At 38.1% G+C, this 15,917-nt stretch overlaps 1 protein-coding gene across 1 annotated transcript in view; it reads left to right on the top strand.

The window, feature by feature from the left end:
* Positions 1-14,172, top strand: part of LOC100266510 (splicing factor U2af large subunit B) — a 37,903-nt gene extending 23,731 nt beyond the window's left edge. The window contains exons 6-11 of the mRNA XM_010651824.3: positions 7,797-7,838; positions 7,987-8,076; positions 12,514-12,621; positions 12,741-12,833; positions 12,991-13,070; positions 13,172-14,172. Of these exons, the coding sequence (XP_010650126.1) occupies positions 7,797-7,838; positions 7,987-8,076; positions 12,514-12,621; positions 12,741-12,833; positions 12,991-13,070; positions 13,172-13,916 (1,158 nt within the window). The 3' untranslated portion in view covers positions 13,917-14,172. The remainder of the gene's footprint in view (positions 1-7,796; positions 7,839-7,986; positions 8,077-12,513; positions 12,622-12,740; positions 12,834-12,990; positions 13,071-13,171) is intronic.
* Positions 14,173-15,917: the final 1,745 nt, after the last annotated feature.

Here is a 15,917-nt window from a genome sequence, read left to right as displayed (position 1 = left end):
TACTATCACATATAAATACACACATACAAACACATTCCTAGCTTGCTAGTTAGTCCTTCAAAATGCCATTTCTGCAGTCCCTAGTTAGGATGCCTGTTTTCTTGTTGGAACAAACAACATGCACACAAGTCCTTAAGTTTCTCCTTGATAAAATGACAGTCTACCTCCACATGCTTGATTCTATCATGTTGTATCGATTGTGTGCAATGTTTATTGTTGTCGTATTATTACAATAGAGCCTCATAGGTCTTTCAATTGGAATCTTTAGCTCATTGAGAAGCCTTTTTAGCCAAAGAAGTTCACAAATCCAAACTGTCCTCTAGAAGACGTTTAAACTTAGATTGTTATGAGTCTTAACATGGGATTCTCTATGCTAGGGTTGAAGGTATGTTGGAGTTGAAAGTATGTCGATACGGGGAGGGCGGTGTTGGTTTGCTGTGGACTAAGTCCTTTATTATTTCTATAGAGGTGGTGGGAGGGAAGTTGAGAGGCATTATTGAGGAAAGAGGGAGAGGTCTTACAACCTGAATTAGGCTTCGGGATCTGAGTTTAAGTTGTCTATTGGAAGGGATGGAAACTTGCTGTAGAGATGAAGTCTTGGCAAGGTGGCATAAGTCTTGGGAGGAGGGTGGGTGGAAGTTCAAGCTGGAGCAATGTTCGAATGGCGTAGAGAGGTTTTTTTCTGTTTAGTTATTACAAGGGAGGCAAAAAGGTTTTCATTGATCTTCCCTGAAGGTAAGGGCCATCTTAGGGGATAGTCTATTTTGGCCGAGAAGCTTTGTTCTTTAGGAATCGTTCCCTCTTCAGAGGTTGAGGGAGTGGTCTCCCCTCTTGAGGTGAAGAATCTTCCAAAGGAAGGGACTATTGTTGGGTCCTTTGTTGAAGTGGTTAAGAAGGACCAATGGGTGGTGGGGGAAGCAGTTCGACTTTAGTTGGAGGAGGGTGAGGTGAAGTGTAGGGAGAAGTTGAGCTAGTGTATGGTAGGTTGGTTTGAGGAGATGTTGGACCAGCTACCAGATTTTTCTTGGTTGAGAAACTTTGTGACGAGCCTCCGGTCTTTGAAAGGGAGGATGAAGATCTCAGGCTTCCGGGGAGCCCTGCTCTTGTTTGACTTTGAGGATTGCTCTGAGGCAGAAAGGGTGCTCGTTAGAGGGGCAAGAAGGTTCAAGGAGAATTTTCTATATCTAATAAGATGGCATCTTGAGGTAGGGTGTTTGTGTAAAGGGGGGTCTGCTAAGGAACTTTGGGTGAGGGTGCTGGGATTTCTGCTGCATGTGTGGGGTCAGTAGGTTTTAAAAAAAATAGGGGACCGTTGTGGGGGTTTATTGCTGTGGATGAGGACACTGTGCTCTTGTCTCATCTACGGTGGGTGAGGATTTTGGTTTAGTCTGATGAGAGAGTCTTGCCCGGATCTTTGCAAGTTGTTGTGGGGTGCTCCGGTTTTTCCGTTCAGTTGTAGTGGGAAGCTCCATTGAGTTTTTTAATGGTGGCTTGAGTAGCAATTGCAGCAGGCCTTGTGGTCAGGAGGAAAGGGAGGATGTGGAGGGTGGTTCATGTGCCAGCGTAGAGTGGGAAAGGAGAGACAACCAGCTCGTCTTACAAGCGGTGTCATGTTGCAAACATTTGGCAGGGATCCTCAAATAGGAGAAGATGCAGCTGTAAGTTGGCCAAAAGCTGCAGAAGAAGGGGAAGACCAAGAACGAAGTGAGTGGAGTATAGCTGGAGAAGGAAGGGTGTGTTTGGTGGGGCCCGATGTTGCAGGAGGTATGGGCGGATTGGAGTTTAGGCCCCTTTGGATCGCCAATGGATGGGTAAGACTCCTATTGACCACACATCCCTCCAGACCCAAGGTTGTAATAGGCCTATTATAGAGGCCCATAAGATAGGGAATAGAGGGTTCAACAGTTAGTTGAGTGGGGATTAGGATCCAAAAGGCCTTGGAGGCCTTATTAGGCTTGTTGCTTCTAGGGCCCAAAAGGCATCTAGATTCATAGTGGTGGGTTCTCTGGATGTGAACGATGGGTTTACTAAGGCTTCTCGAAGGGGGTGTCTCTTCTGTTGAGACCGAAGAGACCGAGTTTAGGAGTTGTGCCGAAGATGAGGTGGAAGGCAAGCTCCATTACAAGCGCTGTGTTCTTGCGTGGCACTCATTGATGAAGCCCTCGAGGAGGAGGCAAATGGGTTTCCTAGCTCTCCTAGCTTAGGGCTTTTGGACTCTAGGATCCGACTGCTTCAGGTGTTGCTTCATGATGGTAGAGTGTTGGAGATTCAGGAAGTGATTCTAAGGACCCTTAGAGTAAGAAGTTGGCAATTAGGGATGAGGAGTCGGGACCCTCTAAGGCCTTGGAGCATGCTTGCATCTTGGAGGGAGAGGATCCTATTAGCCTTCCCAACAAATTTGTACATTTTAGCTACTTTGTGGGGATGCTTGTTATGGGATTCAAGAAAGAGATTAGCTCCCTCAAAAGAATTTGGAGCCAAGAAAAGGGCGTGGGGTTAAGATCTCAGGTGGAAAAAGGAATCATCTCTCGACATCTAGTCTTAAGAGGGAATCGCGTAAACTTGAGTGTGTAGTTAATTACAATAGTTCTTCATGCACTATTAGGGGAAATGGGAGGAACAATGGGGGGTCAATACTAGAGGTTGTTGTATTGTTTTTTGTGTTGTTAGAGGATTCTAGGTGGGGGTTGGTTTTCTTCTTAAGGGTGGTAGGTTTTTTGCCTCGTTTTTCTCCTCTTGCTTGCCTTGTGGCTTTTGTTTGTATACTTTGTGTGTACTTCAATGCATCATTTTGCAAGTGCTTTTAATATATTCTTATATACCTATCAAAAAAATGTTCAAAAATCCCATGTGCATATAGCTTGTAACTTAGCTTTTGCACTACTCGGGGCAACCAAATTTTGTTTTACTTTTCCAAGTAACAAGATTGATACCAACTAAGGTGCAGTAGTTTGAAGTTGGCCTTTGGTCAGTGAGATTATCAACCCAATCAACATTGGTATAGGCCTCAACTAGAAGATGCTCATTCTTCCCAAACACTGCTTTGAGATGCTCTTTATTAGGGTTGTGCATGAACTAGCTAACAACTCACAACAAAGGAAATATCTAGCCATGCATGTGACAAGTAAATCGGCTTCATTACAAGCCTCTGATATTTTCTCTTGTCTATAGTTGCAGCATTACTTGTTGCCCCAACTTACAATTTTGATCTATGGGAGTGTCAATTGGCTTGCATCCTAAAACACTATTTTCCTTGAATAGATCAATAGTGTACTTTCTTTGAGATACACAAATTGCATCTTTGGATCTAGCAATCCCCATGCCAAAAAAATATCTAAGTGGTCCAAAGGTCCTTGATCTCATACACTATTAGGATAGCAATCTTGCTGCCTAGTGTCTATTTAAAAAACACAATATGGTTGACTTGACTTTACCCATAGCTTTGGATTGACTTGGTAAATTTATCCAACCAAGCTCTAGGAGATTGCTTCAATCCATAGAGTGGTCTCTTGAGTTTGCACACTTTCTCACCTCCATGAATTTTCTCAAAGCCTGGTGCTAAGTCCATGTAGACTTCCTCCTCTAATTCACTGTTCAAGAATGCATGCTTCACATCTAATTGGTGTAAGGGCCATTCAAAGTTGGCTGCAAGAGATAAAAAGACATGGATTGTATTCATCTTAGTCACAGGGGAAAAAATTTCTTAGTAGTCAATACCATGCATTTGTGTGAAACCCTTAACTAAAGACTGGCTGTGTATCTCTTGATTGAGCCATCCACCTTGTATTTTGAGGTGAAGACCCATTTGCAGCCCAAGAGATGCTATGCTCTTAGCAAATCAACTAGTTCCCACGTTTCATTCTTCTTCTAGGTATCCATCTCCTCAAACACTGCCTTTCTCCATTGGGTTATCCGCAACGCTTCCTGTATATTATTTGGAATCTCAACACTTGATGGGTTGTTAGCAAAAGTTTGGTAAGAAAGAGACGATCTATGATAAGATACAAATTTGTATGAGCAGATTGTGAGGAACTATCATAGATAGTGAGCAATAGGAATATCGAGATCATCAAACTGCATTTCTGGAACCAAGATGGAAGCACTAAAAGGATCAGAATTACTTGCTGCGACTTCTAGGTTACCTAAATTCGAAGTTGGCTTTTGGCAATGTTGAGAAGACTAATTTTCCACTTTTGAAGGGTTTCGCTGTCTTGAGTAAGCACTAAGCTCAGGTTGAGGTTTTTCTAGGAATGCTTCTCCCCTTGTTTTTGATATTCATGTTGTGGAACCATAGGATTTGATGCTGGCAGATTGAAGGACATATTGGAAAGCTGACTATTCCTTGAGTTGAACTCAAATTCCTAGAAATGATCTTCCACCTCATAACTCTCTCCCTAAAGAGAGGTTTTATGGAAATAAGATTGATTTTCAAAGAAGGTTACATCCATACTCAAAGAATTTCTTAGAAATAGGATCATGGCACTCATCTCTTTTGTGTTGGTGAATAACTAAGAAAGACACGTTTTAAATCACGAGAATCAAGCTTGGACCAATTTCATGTATGAACATTAACAAGGGGTTGTACATCCAAATACTTTGAGAGGAAGAGATGTAAATATTCTAGTATGAAGATAAAAATTCGAGAAGCAGTTAAGAGGTGCTTCAAATTTAAGAATCTGGGTACGGCATTCGATTAATCAAATAAGTAGTGAGGGCAGTTTATCCTCAGTAATTTTTTGCAACCTCATTGGTGAACATGAGTGCTCTAGCTTAGCAACTGCAAGAGGGTGTCTATTTTTTTTTCTATCCACAACCCCATTTTGTTGAGGTGCATCAAATAAGAAGACTGATGGATGATTCCTTGTTCTAACATAGACTTTTTAAGAATTGAATAAAAGTACTCTTTTCCATTGTTAGTTTGAAGAACTTATAATTGTTTTTGGAATTGAATTTTAACGTAGTGTGGAAATTTTTGAAAACATTCTCAGCTTCCGATTTTTCTTTTAAAAAATAAATCCAGCAAACTCGAATGTGGTCATCTATAAATTTGATGAATCATTTTGTACCTGTAATATATTTGATACGTGAGGGACCCTATATATTACTGTACACAAAAGAGAATGGTTTAGATACTTTGTAAGATTGAGCAGGATAGAAAACTCAGTGATGTTTGGACAATTGAAGAATTCTTGTTTTTAAACAAAGCTGGAAATAACTATTTTAAATATGAAACACTAAGGTGGCCTAAACATTATTTTATTGTCAACAGAAAAAGAAATAGCACTTCTACTTGCTGCCTTAGCTTGTCCACTACATCAGCATTCCCTTCAAAATAGTAGTCAATCAATCTTCCTAGCATTGGTAATTGTCTTCCCCAAATATAGGTCCTGAAATTCACAGCCAAATTGTGAGAAATTGATGATGTAGTTTAGGTCTTATTTGAGTTTACTAAAAGATAAAAGATTACATGAAAGTTTAGGCGCATGTAAAATAAAATTGAAGGTAAAATTCTTTGACAAAAAAAACTAAACCTTTCCCTGCAATAATTGATAAAGAGCCATTGACGACCTTTATTCTCAGACCACCTGAATAAGGTGAATATGTTGAGAACCAACTAAAATGGTCAGATGCCCCAAAATCAATGATACAGGGGACTTTATTTGGCAAAAAAGTATGTGAGGCATTCAATGAGACAAAACGTATGGGTCAATGGGCAAGAGGGTGATGGATTGTGAGAGAGTTAGGACTGATTTATCAATCTGTACCAGTGCTCTTGTTCCTTGCTGAATGGTGAAGGATTAATGGTTCCAGGTTGGTTTTTAGCTATTGCTTGCATTCCTCGGCCATTTCTTTTAGGAGAACTTTCCAACAGTCTCTTTGCTATGCCACAGCTTGTTGCAATGGTTGCACCACACCTTCCCTTTTTCTTCACTTCTGAATTTTTGGACCTCCAGTAACAGCTGCAGTCTTGGTTGCGACAGTAAGTAAAGCTAAGTTTTCAGTTGTGGTAGAAATAACTGAATTTCCCATCCTAATGTGTGCCCTGCTTGCCTCTCTCTTAACTTCAGAGACTGCCTCTCGGATCAGGTTATTTGTTAAGCTCTGTGGGAAATTCAAATACCTTTCCAACTTTTTCTTGAACCTGGCACTCGTAGCATGAGCATCAAATTTGTCAAATAAATCTAATTATTGCCAAATTCTATTCAGAATGTATGGTATTTAGTTACATCCTGAGTTCCTTGCTCAGTCTCATGAATTTTGGTTTTTATTTCATATACTTGTGCAGAATTCCCAAGTCATAGTTTGTTTCAGTCACTGCATCTGATAATCCTTTGCTGTTGAAATAGATATGTCTGACCGATCTTTGGCTCCATTGAATTAACCAGCCATGATATAATCACGGAATTCTCTGAATCCCATGTAGAAAATGATGGATCATCCTCCTTTGGTGCTTTGATTGCACCGGTTGAGTAGCCAAATTTCTTATAACCTTTGATGAATAGTTTTACTGATTGAAACCAACGAAGGAAATTCTATCCATTCAGCTTATGGGTGGTAATTTGAATTCTCAGATTATCACCAGTTCCATAAGTGGTATTCTGAAGGGCTGCTGTTGAAGAGGTACTGGCCTTGACTCTCCAGAAAGTTCTCTTCAATCACTCCAGACATGTGGTCCTGTCCCTTTTTGCTTGGTTAAACTCTCGGCAAACCAAACAAAGAACTTTCCTCTCTGATTCCAGCCATAAAAGGCCAGAAGAAAGAAAAGGAGAAAAAAGAGTTTTTATTTTTTTATTTAAGCCGACTTCAGTAGGGAACTGAGCTCTGATACCATGAATGCAGGTTTGACAGAATTTTTTGTGCTCATAATGTAATGATTAATTGGTATACAGAGATACTTAAAAAGTACATGCGATATACAAGAAAGGAAACAATTGTACAGAGAAAATCTGGGCCTAAAAATAGGAACTGAATGAAATTTGAAATGCAGCAATAATCTATAAAATCTTTTGACTTATTCTCTCATTTAGTTTTCCTGTAATTTAGTAGCAGATTAGACTTAAACCTAATCACGATTTTTTGATACAATATAATAATGCAATCACCAAGTCACATCATTAAAAAATTAACACTGAAACATACCGAAGGAGAAAGAAAATCAGCCAAAGGAGTTGTTGCTACGCTCATTTTAATGACAAACCAATTCGTATGCTGATCAAGCTATGGTCTGAACATTCACATACATCCTCCTTATTTTTGCATTTTTAGCAGGTTCATGGTTTTAGAGTTATACGTCTATTGAATGATTAGTTTTTGTTTGCTCTCCTAGGCACCTTAACAATAAATTCAATACTTGTATGTGTGTGTTTCTAGTCACTTTCCATCAAGCATTACTTTGTTAACTTTTTTGGGAAAGGATGTACTAAGTTACATATTGAAGAAATTCAATATTGCAGTTTCTATAACATGGCATTGCTATAAGGTGAAGATGATTGTGTTTTCCCTCTTCTTTGTTGGCCTTAATGCCTTGTATACATCATGTATAGGTGTTCTTCTTTAGGCACTCTTAATACAATTGCTTTTACTTAATAAAAAAAATCTTATTGTGCTGTTCCTAAATGCTCAACAGTCAGCATCACCAATTAAATTTCCTAAGATTTTTTAATAGGCTCTAAATTTATTTTATCTTGTTCTGTAGCCTGCGCTTATTGTGTCAATAAGCCACTTGCTGGCTTTGGTCTTTCTCTTTCCCTTTCATATTTGATAAATTGATCCATGTTTGTGCATTGTTGCCACAGATCTTCATTGGTGGGATTTCAAGGGCTCTTTCATCTGATATGGTAATATAATCTAGATGTGTGGCTGCATTGTGGACATCTTTGCCTCAATATTACCTCTTTGTTTCTTATAGCCCATATACATAAATGATAATATCTTTTTTCGCTCACTTTGATTTTTTAATAATTAAAACTTTCTACTGCTGTCCAGCTTATGGAGATTGCTGCTGCCTTTGGTCCCTTGAAGGCTTACCGCTTTCAGGTTAATGAGGATCTTGGTGAGCCTTGTGCTTTTCTGGAGGTATTATTGCTTACTTGGTAATTTTGTTTCTGATAGATTCTATGCCGTTGTGTAAGAGGCCAAACTAGTTGGGTATCTTCCCAACAATATTCTCATTTGTGTGAGTTATTCCTGACCATAGTTGGAAGAAATTTAGAGCATGTCTTTCATTCTGTGAGAGTTCTTTTTCTTAATTGTGAAAAAAAGGAATGCCTAAAAAGTGCCTTCAATTAAACTGTTTAGTGAAACATAGTAAAAAACAGTGTTTTATAGGAGTAATTGATGTTCTTTGTAGTTTTTTTGACCTATTTTTTTTAATAGATATTAAGCTACTAACCTACCTCAAATCTCAAGTGGTTAGAATCAATGTTTTCAAAAACTAGACTGATCATTGAATTGGAAAAGTTACTATTCACAATTTAGTGGCTGGACCAATTGTTGAATTGTGATGTTTGCATGATATCATGCATATATAATTTATATCCAGTTAGTAACCGATCATTATTTGGGGCCGCTTCAAGAATGGGCCACTTGCTCACTTTAGGCCCAGCAAAAAAGGGGGGCTCAAGATCAGATTGGGCTTCTCTTCTGGTGGAGGGGGGAGTGAAGAGTTCCTTAGGGCTTCTCAAAGTGCCTCTTGCTCCTGCTGTGGATGGTGGGTTAGAAAAGTGGAGCAGGAATGAGGCGATAGAGAGTTGAGCGAGGCAGTTGGAGTCCTTTCCAGTGACCTCTCTGCTTACGTTCACCGACGAGACCCTGTTGGAGGAAGTGTCCAGAAAAGAAGATCAAGTTTTGATTCCCGATTGAGGACAGTCTCCAGCTTTTTTCAATGGCCCAAGGTGTTGCGACCATGGTTCTCTTCTGGTTCTCACCTCTTTGAGCTCAGAGGAGAAAGCACCTTCAGCTGACGCTGCTAAGTTTGTCTCCGGTAAGTTCTCGTCTCCAGTTTGTCTGTTGAGGAGGGTCTTCTTCTTCTGCTTCTCCCATGTCCAGAGACAACAGTTTTTCTGAGGGGAGAACCAAATGCTTGGTTCCTTGGAGGGAGCAGGATGTGGGTGTTTTAGCAAAGGCCAAAGGTGATGATAGGCCTTGCTTATGATTTGTGGTGAGGGCTTGGTTGAGGATTTCCCAGAGATTCAACCCAAGGATACCAGGACAACAAACCTAGAAGTGCGTAGCAAGGAGGGGAATTTGTGTTTTAGGAGTCCTAGTAGGGGCCCATTGGCAGAAGAGAGCCTCTTTGACCCTTCTTTTTAGAAATTTATCTCTTTTAGCAAGTATTTTGGGATTGCCAGTGGATGGTCATGAGAAGGAAATTATGTCCTTGCTGAGAAAGTTGGAAAACAAAAGGGGTTGCAGATTTTCGGCTGTGAAGAGTAGGCCATCCTCCATGCCTTGCTTTGTTAGGGAGCTTTGAAATTTAGAATGCTCGATCAATTACTGCAATCCAAACAGAAAAGAGAGGAGCCGAGTAGTGAGGGGTATAAAATTTCCTATGGGGCAAAAGGTGGTGGTTTCAGGTAGGGCAAGGAAGAGGGGTTGTGGCCGTTTCTCCTTAGGGTTTGCTATGTCTGGGGTTTTTTGTGTTGCTAGCTTTAGGGTGAAGACTGTGCTTTGGGGGGCTGGTTTTGGTTTCTGTTTCCTTTTACTATGGGGGGCTGGTTTGTGATTTCTCTTTCCTTTCGCTTATATTAGGTTGCTACTTATATACTCTGTGTGTCCTTTGTGTGCCTTTTCCTAGTGCTTTTAATATATTTGCTCTATTTGCCTAAAAAAAAAAATTATATATTACAAAGTTTCAATATAATTATAAAATTATATGCATTCAAAATAATTTATTGTTAAAATAAAAACAAAAGCAATAGTCAGCCTAGTGGCTGGTTACATTTTACATCTTCATGTCTTGGGTTCGAGTCCAGACTGCAGGATGGATAGAAAAAAACTTGAATTTTCAAGTGGAGGGAACAAGCTGATGCCAAGTGTTGCAGGAGGGTTGATGCAGGTGGGCCCAAACCCTGATGCTTGGAAGGAAAAAAAGATGGCACAGGTGGGTTTTTGGTATGTTGCAGGAGGAAAAAAATGACCCATTCGGTTCTTGAAAATCCGGCCAGTCCACTGGTTCTGATGGTTAGACCAATGGTCCAAGCAGTTTGTTCCTGGTTTGGACCAGTACCATGGTTGGTTCGACCGGTTGGTCAGGCCTAGTTTTCAAAACCATGGTTAAGATTTTGGCCCACAAGGAATAATGCAGTGTAAAGCACAATAAGTGAAGAGAAGGATAGAGTGATGCAAACAATGCCAATGGCCACTACTCCCTTTTGCTTCAACCTGAGCTTGAGGTTTCTTTCATTGTACCAAGGCTTCTTCCAACCAAAGCCTTCAAGTCTTGTACTCTTGGATTCAAGTCTCCAATAAACCTTTACAAGCTCTCAAGTGATGCCTTACACTTGAAAACAATCTCTCACAAAATACAAGAAGAAACACTCTCAATTTTGATCACCTAGTTTGCAATTGAAGCTCAAATACTTAAGTAAACTAGGGTTAAAAGTGCACTAATGAAGGATTAGCATGTGGATGAATGGTGCACTCTAGAAAATCTTTCAAAACCATTTAATATGATGCTGTGGTGATTTCAAAAGGTTGGTCAACTCATAAATGAACTTGGATAGCTTTAAATAGGAGTTTTGGAGTGAAACTAGCCATTATATATAGTTTTAGCACAATTGGTGAACCAGGAACTAGTTGTTGGATATTTGCACGCAACTGTTAGGGTATTGGAACTTCAAATTGTTGAAGTCCAATTGACTGGTCATTGACTGGTTGAGGTCAAACCTCAACTGCTCCTAAACTGTTAGATACTGCTTGATTTGCATCTGAAAAACACCCTCATCCAGTTGATCGAGTGGTTGACCGGTTCACCCCATATTTCCAAAATTTTGTAATTTTGCTATTTTAAACTCAACCAGAGTTGGGGAAATCAACTATGTCAGACTCCTTGCAATTTTAGAAAACCTCTTAAGGGATAATTGCACTGATTTAAAACTGGTTTTCTCATCATCCAATTTTTGAAGGATTTAAGTCAATTAAAAATTGATTGGATGAGTTTTGAATCAAACTTTTAAATGTTTGGTGCCTCAAACCATTTTTATGCATTCATAACTTGTACAATTTTAAGATCCTAAAAGTAGTCTCTAAGCTCAATGAGATGTCCATGTTGCATGATCTAGTGTCCTTTCTTCAAATTGATCTTTTCAATTGGCTTATCAATTTTAAAATCAATATAAAACACTTGGGAATATGATTAAATAACCACCCTTTGTTTTGTGATCATCAAAATCAATTGTGGGCTAAGCTTGGGCTAACAATCTCCCTTTTTATGCATTCCTTGTTTAGCATACTTCAACCTTAAAATTTTAAAATCCTGAAAATAGTCTTTAAGCTCAATAAGATGTACTTGGTGCATGATCTAGCATCCTTTCTTCAAATTGATCTTTTTGATTGGCTTGTCAATTTTAAACTTGATAAAAAACAATTAGGCACATGATTAAATAATTATTTATTCTTTGTTTTGTAATCACCAAAATTTAATATGTAAAAACATTGGGCTAACAATAAAATGATCAACTGTTAGGATTCTCCCCCAAACTGCTTTCCAAGCAAAAAAGCAAACCTTTGAAAGCAATTTAAGATCTCATATCTCTTAGACCTGTTAATCAATGAAAAGCATGAAAAACAAGTGAGAACATGGAGGCATTTCTAAATGGATTCACAGTGTTTATATCACTTTGGGTTGTATTGTATTTTGCAATATTTCTTTTGGCTGCATTTCTGCATTTGGTTGCATAAAACTGGATTTGATTATGAGATTTGAACTTCTAAAGAGAGAAGATGGTAGGTTAATGAAAGTTAAAAATTCTAAAGAGACTGATGGGGTTTAACCTTTCAAATATAGGAGTTAGTAATCTAGTGGTCAACCTAAATTAACTTGAATTTTATTGAAAATTGCATTCATACTTGTCCCTCTGTGATTTCGGTCCAGCATGTTCCAATTACCATCAAGTGCCCCATTTTTTGTTTGTTCTATCCTTTGATTTGGTTATTAATGTTCCTGGTCATAGTTTTGTAGCAAGTCACTCCTAACTTATTTTGCCATGTGGGGCTCACTGAGATGCATGCTTGTTGGAGAGCTTTTTTCAGCACCAACAAGAGTCAGATATTTCATGTATTTATTTTTCATTTGAGGTTCACCATGTTGTCTATATGCATATTGGATACCTTTGCTTGCACCAGTTTTCCTTCTTGTATAGGGTCGGGACTTATTTCAAATGCTAGAGCTTTTCAAATATGTATTTTATTTTACCTGTGGATTTGGTGTTGTGAGCTTTCTTATATGTTTGCACATTAGCCACTTTTTCTTCTGGGCTTGAGTGTGATGACAGTTGATTTATAATGTTTCAGTATGTTGACCAGTCAGTTACTCTTAAGGCTTGTGCGGGTCTGAATGGTATGAAGTTGGGAGGACAAGTTTTAACAGTAGTTCAAGCTATTCCAAATGCATTGGCTATGGTATTTCTGCACTCTCACTTCTTTCTAAATCTGTAAACAATCTCTGACCAAAATAAATTATTTCTGTTATCTTTCTTTCTATATGGATATGTATTTACCAAAAAAACCACATATGCTAGGAAAATACTGGAAACCTGCCATTTTATGGGATCCCCGAGCATGCAAAGCCATTACTTGAGAGGCCCACCCAAGTTCTGAAGCTTAAAAATGTGGTATGGCATTTGTGGTTAAATTTAGATTGTATTTATTTTGGTAATCATGTCATCCATTGTTTCTTTCTAGAGTATAGATTAGCTAGTTCATATTGGATTGATGTTTTATAGTTTTGTTTTTCTGTTTTTTTTCCCTCATTTTTGAAATGCAATTCAGGTAAATCCAGATGACCTTTCATCACTTTCTGAAGCAGAATTGGAAGAAATATTGGAAGACATTCGGTTGGAGTGCACCAGGTCTAAGACTGTCTTTGGTTTGAGTTATACCTCTGTAAATTTTAAATTTGTTTCGTTGTAGTGACCTTGAATTATCTGTTAAAATGTACCCAATCCTGCAGGTTTGGCACTGTTAAATCTGTTAACATTGTCAAGTACAACAACAGTCATGTAAGCACCCTAGAAGTATATGAAGCTGCTGACAATACAGGTTCTAACTTGGGTTGTGATGGCAATAGCATGAAGGCAGAAACCTTAGGAGGAGGTACTGATAATGGCTCTAGTGATATTAGTGGCATAAAGCCTCCTACTGATGTCAAAGACCTTAAAGAAGTTGATGAAGTTGTGGAACGTAACAGCATTTCTGATGATAAATCTTTGACTGATCTTATAAAGAACGAACTTTGTGAACCAAGTCATATTGATAGTAACACGGCTGTTAAAGAACCAGGCTGCCCGGATGGGTCTGATGATATTCCTAGAGGACTCCCCGACCAGCTTAACAATATGAAACATGAAGTGGAACTCCGTAATGACAAGGCTGCTGATGTTATTCAAGAGGATTTTATCATCAAAAACAAATTGATGACTGTGGAAGAGGAAACCAATAGGAAGTTGTTGGGAACTTCTGCTGAATTGGATAGTTCCCCAGGAATAAAATCAGATTTTACTGGGAAGAACGACAGTGAGAAAGGGTTGTGTGATCTTGACGACATGTTTGAGGTAGGCTGTGTTCTGGTGGAGTATGGAAGAACAGAAGCCTCTTGCATGGCAGCACATTGTTTGCATGGACGATATTTTGATGACCGGGTTGTGGTCGTGGGGTATGTTGCTCTCGATCTTTACCGGATGAAGTTTCCTAGATGAATGTGCTTGGATAACTGCAGCTGGTGATATAATTGGTCATAAGGTTTGGTCCTTGTAAGTTTTTCGATGGTGTTGTCCAGCACCAATCTTATAATGACACGAGAGCCTGGTTTAACATTCTTTACTATTTTCAAATTTTGTTGTATTACAATTTGTCTAACTTCAGACTGTTCATAAAAAAAAATGTTGGAATAGTAGGGATGCGGAAGCTGTAGCCAATTCAATACCACCCTAAATTTTGATTATGACGTCTCAACAATGGATTTGGCATCTGTCAAAGTACGAATTCATAACTTTATACTGTGTAGTTCTCACATCTTGACGACAGTCAAAGATGAAAAATGCGCTTTCGATATGGTCTGCATGATTCCAAATTATCTTAAGCACTCTTTCTAGATGGTACGGCTTTATGCAATACAAAATTTAAGGCCTAGGAAACTAAGATCGGATTAGTTATATACGGATCTCAGATTACCTGAAAGATGCATGTATGTTACATCAAATCATATCATGTGTAAGTACAAGAAATAAGAAAATAAATCCAATGACAATTTCTTACATTATCTGAAGGCATGTTCAATTGCTCTTGCATGCATGCCCTTTTAAGTGCATAAAGGATGATCTACTCTCTCTCTCTCTCTCTCTCTCTCATGTAAACTAAATTCACATCTTTCGGTGAGATTGAAATAGAGGGATATGTTCATATGTTCATGCTTAGAACACTAACATGTTGGTCATGTATGATGTTGTGTCAATGGAAGCTTTAAAGCAAAAAATGTTAGTTCAAAAACACAAAGATAAAGCAATCAACATAACCGTACATAAGGTTTTAATGTGGTTTGACCAATTTTTCATACATCTACGAATGAGAAAGAATCTTTCCATCTTATCATAGAGAAAATTAAAAATGATAGAATTAGATACGATTATTGGGTTCCTGAAACATCTTTCCCCACTCCTTATATCCACACCCCAAACCATGAACCTCTTTGTTCCAATTGGTATCTCATTCTTACTCATATCTATATCCGTCTCGTATAGTCTTTACAATTCCATTTTCATCTCATAATCATTTTCCCCTCATAACCTATAATATTTATAAAGATACTCTTAATAACTTTTCTTATAACATAAATAAATATAAAATTACAAACACTTTTCACCCTATGATAATGCAACAAAAGATAAATAGTGATGTATGTTTCACTATCTCATGTATTATTGTGTATCAAGCGATTGGTCTCACATCTCTTCTTGTTGCAAGGCCTAGTTGGCAATACAGATATGTAAGATGTCGAGGTGAACCCTTCTCCTGCATGCCAAGGTCCTCCTCGAGAACATCAAAGGGATGGACACACAACATCACTTAGCAGAGGTCAAATGCGCTTAAAAGGACTCATCTTTATATGCATCAGGCTCCTCCTTTGAATTCTGGAATAGCTGAGGGTGCATGGGCACACCATGTTGCCTAGCTGATGATGTAGGTTGAATGCAAGGAGAATTACCCTCCAAATTTGAAAAATATTTTGCACCTCGAAACGTTTTTTAAAAACCATATTCAAGATTCACTACATTAAAATACTTAGAATAAAAATATATGCAATAATGTCTTGGAAGCAAATAACTTTAAATTAAAAATTATCCAAATTCTTATTAGTACAACTATATTCACCTAACTTTTCACTAAAGTTATATTAAGGTCCTCTCCATCCACTTATATTCATTAATTTAAAATTTTTAAATAAATACTATGAAAACATTTTCGTTGTAGCTTTTAAATAAAAAATTGCTACAATTTTTTAAAAATTTCACAATTTTAAAATAAAAATATTAAAATTTATAATTTTTAAAAATCATAATAATTACTATTTAATTGGATCTGAGACGAACAAATGATTAGACTATAAAGTCTCGAAAACAGATGGGTTCCCTTCATCAGATGAACAAAGAATCGGTTTAGTAATTGTTATTCAATTGACTTTTCAACTTTAGAACCACTTT

The sequence above is a fragment of the Vitis vinifera genome, chromosome 5, assembly GCF_030704535.1.
Source record: "Vitis vinifera cultivar Pinot Noir 40024 chromosome 5, ASM3070453v1".
In the NCBI taxonomy this organism is placed as follows: Eukaryota; Viridiplantae; Streptophyta; class Magnoliopsida; order Vitales; family Vitaceae; genus Vitis; species Vitis vinifera.
The sequence above is the reverse complement of the archived record's forward strand: the minus strand, read 5'-3'. Positions and strand labels throughout refer to the sequence as shown.